At 42.6% G+C, this 4,183-nt stretch overlaps 2 protein-coding genes across 2 annotated transcripts in view; both read right to left on the bottom strand.

Annotated features, from left to right (window-relative positions):
• Window positions 1-275, bottom strand: part of LOC101860128 (phospholipid transfer protein C2CD2L) — a gene marked incomplete at its 5' end in the record, with an annotated part of 34,568 nt that extends 34,293 nt beyond the window's left edge. Inside the window, 1 exon segment of the mRNA XM_013088525.2 lies at window positions 189-275.
• A 1,799-nt stretch (window positions 276-2,074) lies between these two features.
• LOC118478624 overlaps window positions 2,075-4,183 on the bottom strand; it is a gene marked incomplete at its 5' end in the record, with an annotated part of 4,201 nt that continues 2,092 nt past the window's right edge. The window contains 1 exon segment of the mRNA XM_035972609.1: window positions 2,075-2,278. Coding sequence (XP_035828502.1) covers window positions 2,075-2,278 — 204 coding nt within the window.

The raw sequence follows: 4,183 nt of genomic DNA, 5'->3' as shown, positions 1-4,183 counted from the left end.
AGTAACAACACCAACAACAAAAACAACAACAGCCACCACCACCATGACATCAGCTACAACAACAACAACAACAACAACAACAGTAACAACACCACCACCAACAACAACAACAACAGCCACCACCACCACGACAACAGCTACAACAACAACACCATCAACAAGAAAACCACCACAACCACCATCATCACCTGCACGGGCTCGTTCTGCACAGAGACGTTTCTGATGGGCGCGGCAATCGTCTCAGAGACAGGGATTACGGCCGCGACGGGAGCGTCCAGCTGTTGTTGCTGTTGCTGTTGCTTTTGTAGCTGTGGTTGCTGCAGCTGCTGTTGCTGTTTGCCCTGCTGGGGGGGCTGCTTCTGAGGGATGGCGCTCTGAAAGCCGCTGCTGTTGCTGCCGCTGCCTCCTCCTCCTCCTCCCCCAGATTTCGGCGGAGCTGGTTTACCCTGAGGAGCGCCAGATTGTCCTTGACCTGTGGGGGTGTAAAGATAGCCGTCACTTTGTGATCATTTTTGTTTTGTTTTTGTCTTTGTTTTGTTTTGAATTTTTAAATGTGGGTCTTCCCAATTTCTAACTTCTTTTCCCCCTTGGAGATCGTCGGACGAGATGCTAAAACATTCCAGAACATACAATTCCCCTGACAGATGCTAAAATTTTCCAGAACTTACTAATCCAACAACTGATGCTAAAACATTCCAGAACATTCAATTCTCCCGACTGATGCTAAAACATTCCAGAACATACAATTCTCCCGACAGATGCTAAAAATTCCAGAACTTACTAATCCAACAACTGATGCTAAAAACATTCTGGAACATTCTCATCCTCCTGGGAAACACTTCAGCACAAGTTGCCATTTCACTCGATCAAACACAAACAAAATCTTTTACTGCCTTGGACGGTTTATTACCTGTATCACCTGTTCTGGGCAACAACGTAATTGCACACCGGACAGGTCCATAAGTGCTCAGTTCCCCCCCCGCACCAAAGCCCGCAAGGTATCCATACTGATTGTTCCGGTGGCTGTCTGATTATGGCGACGTCTTTCCTTTCCAGATAACCGTTCCTTTCCTCCCTCTCCCCTCTCTATCCCCATTTCCCGCATCCTAATGACTGCGTTGTGTTCTGCTGTCCCCATGTCTTCTTCATCCCGCAACTTTTTCTCCAGGGTCTTCAACTCTTCTCCTTTGTCAAATTTCATCTCACCATCAACTACGGCACTGCCTGCCAGCCTATCAGCCTCCTCATTGCCTTTCACTCCAGAGTGCCCAGGACAGAATATCCACATGATGGCTCTAAGTGACGAGACGGTTTAACATTCCCCAAAGAGTGAAGAAAAGAAAATTTGTATAAAGTATTTTTTCTCAAAGAAAAAACATGGGGGTTTGACCAGCGTTTGAACACATGACCTTATGGATAAAATTCTCGAAGTGTAAGTATGAAGCTGCGGATGCAAATCTATCAGTCTGTTTAATGTTGTTGTTGTTGTTAGCGATCCAGTAGCATCTGAGCGTTAACTCTTCTGCATGATGCCATTCGGCAGTCTATTTAATCATAATAATAAATAAATAAATAGCATTTGTATAGCGCATACCCTCCCCCCCACTCAACAGCAAGCTCTATGCACTTTACACTATGTTATTACCCCAGTAGACTGAGGAACACTCACAAACATTCTCAGCTTCCCCGGAAGCATACGGTGCAAGCAGCAGATTAAGCGCTCAAACACTAACGAACTGATAAGATCTTTCGTTGTCTATAGCTGGGTACCCATTCCCACCAGGATGAAGTGAGGAAAATTTGGATCAAGTGACTTTCTCAAGGTCACAACGTCGGACCCCTGACGGGATTCGAACCCACAACCTATACGGTTGCGAGTCCAAGAGCCTAACCACTAGGTCACTGACTCCATTTGAGAGAAAAGCATACAAAATTACAAATAAATCACAGACCAAAGGGCTCAAATCAAGATGGCCACTGGATCGGAAAAAGTAAAGTAAAAATACAGACAGACCGACAGCTCAATGTAAGACACCGTCATACGTCACTTTTCAAAACGGCGTATGGCGGGCTCTTACACTAAAGCAATCGAAACATAGCTACAGTCACTCTGACCCTGACCTGCTCCTCCCTCGGGACCTTGACCTTTGTCCTGCGGCAGGGTGTGAAGGTCGCCGGGCATGAGCAGGTGGGTGACGGTGAAGGTCGTCTTGGCCAGGATGATGGAGTTACGAACGTTGGCCTCCACTACACCCAGGTCTACCAGCTCATCCGCTTCCTGGGGGGGACAAAGTTGTGAGGGATAAGTAGGGTTAAATCATCAGTGAGAACATATTGTGTGGTTAGGGTTAAATCAGTGTGTAGGATAGTTAGGGTTAAATTAGTGAGATCATATTGTGTGGGATAGTTAGGATTAAATCACTGAGAACATGTTGAGTGGGATAGTTAGGGTTAAATCACTGAGAACATGTTGAGTGGGATAGTTAGGGTTAAATCAGTGTGTGGGTTATTTAGGGTTAAATCAGTGTGTGGGATAGTTAGGGTTAAATAAGTGTGTGGGATATTTAGGGTTAAATCAGTGTGTAGGATAGTTAGGGTTAAATCAGTAAGAACATGTAGTGTGGGATAGTTAGGGTTAAATCATTGAGAAGATATTGTGTTGGATAGTTAGGGTTAAATCGGATCACTGAGAACACATTGTGTGTTACAGTACAGGTCAACTCATAGCAAAACACTTAATAAGTTAATTCACCAAGAACAAATTGTGTGGTGTGGTAAAGAGTAACTCATTGTGAGATACGTAATGGGTTAACCCACAGAAAACAAATTGTATGGCACTATTAAGGTAAACTCATTGAGAAAAAATTGCATGGTATCATCACATCATTGCCTTTCTCACCCTGCACCAGGGTATAGACCACGGACAAATACTTTCCACCTTTCTCTATCCTAGGCTAGCCTCTTGACGTTATTCCATGTCCTGCTGATGCAGAAGCTTCTCCGTCTCCCAAGATCGAAAAATAAAAAGCTGTGTTTGTCCGTGTTTCTGTAAATTACTGTTGTAAACTCATTGTGAACAAATTGTGCGGTTTGCTCACAGTCAAGTCATTGTGAGATACCTAACCGATCACCTGAGATAAAAATTGCACATTAAAACAAACTGCTACCGGCGGGGTCTATGGTGCAGCAGTTAGGCGCTTCACTGTCACACACAGGACACCTGAGTTCAATTCCCAAGTGAGGGAGAATGTTTTATCGAGCATCTCTGCCTTTCTGCTGAGATGTATCCCTCTCAGCCCATGGCTCTGACAGGCATGGTCCAAAGCCCGCCCCCTAAATGATGTATCATATTTTGATGGGGACGTAAAATCATTTGGACTATTTTCTTTTTAAGTTGACTTTACAGGGCATAATGTCTACTTGCACAAGATTCTGTAACCCGGCAAAACCAAGGGCAGTCATAACCAAGGAAAATAATTCAGGTATTACTTCTGCAAGCTACTTCTTAATCGTTATTTGTTTCCCTTGGATGACAATCAGCAGGCGCTGTTCATAGACATGTAGGCGGATACGACTGTACCACCATTTTAGTAAATAAACTCTTACTTCATGAGCTTAGATCTATTCCCAGCTTTGGCATAACAACTTTATTTTAAAACATGTACAAATTATCATTTTCCTCATAAAAATCCCATAAGCAGGAATTATCCCCCAAATTTTAAGAGAAGTAGAAAGAACTAATTTGATGTGTGAAGAGACAGATGTGGTATATACAGGCAAGCTGAAATGAGGTAAATAAGAAACAACAATATGCAGCATAGTCAGTAGACTCCTCTGAGTTCAATAAATCACTAGATCTAGTACTTGAGTAAAGCCGTTTCTGATTTTTAAAAATAAATAAATAAGGTAGTGTCAGAAAAAATGGAACAAACTAAACAACACACCAAAAGAGATAAAGACAAAAATAGAAAATAATGACTTATCGCTACTTTAAAATTAGAAAGTTCTATCTGCTCAGTACCTAGTTTTGAGGAATTTGCCGCAAAAAATGTTTGATTTTCACAACGTATCAAGCTTCTTCAAAAGCAGTCCTTTGAACATCTCGATAACGACTCCAAATAATTTTATGATTCTGATAGAGCGGATAGAACATTAAATTGATTTTTTACCTCATGGTCTTCAT

Source organism: Aplysia californica, unplaced genomic scaffold, assembly GCF_000002075.1.
Source record: "Aplysia californica isolate F4 #8 unplaced genomic scaffold, AplCal3.0 scaffold00756, whole genome shotgun sequence".
Classification (NCBI taxonomy): domain Eukaryota; kingdom Metazoa; phylum Mollusca; class Gastropoda; order Aplysiida; family Aplysiidae; genus Aplysia; species Aplysia californica.
The sequence above is the reverse complement of the archived record's forward strand: the minus strand, read 5'-3'. Positions and strand labels throughout refer to the sequence as shown.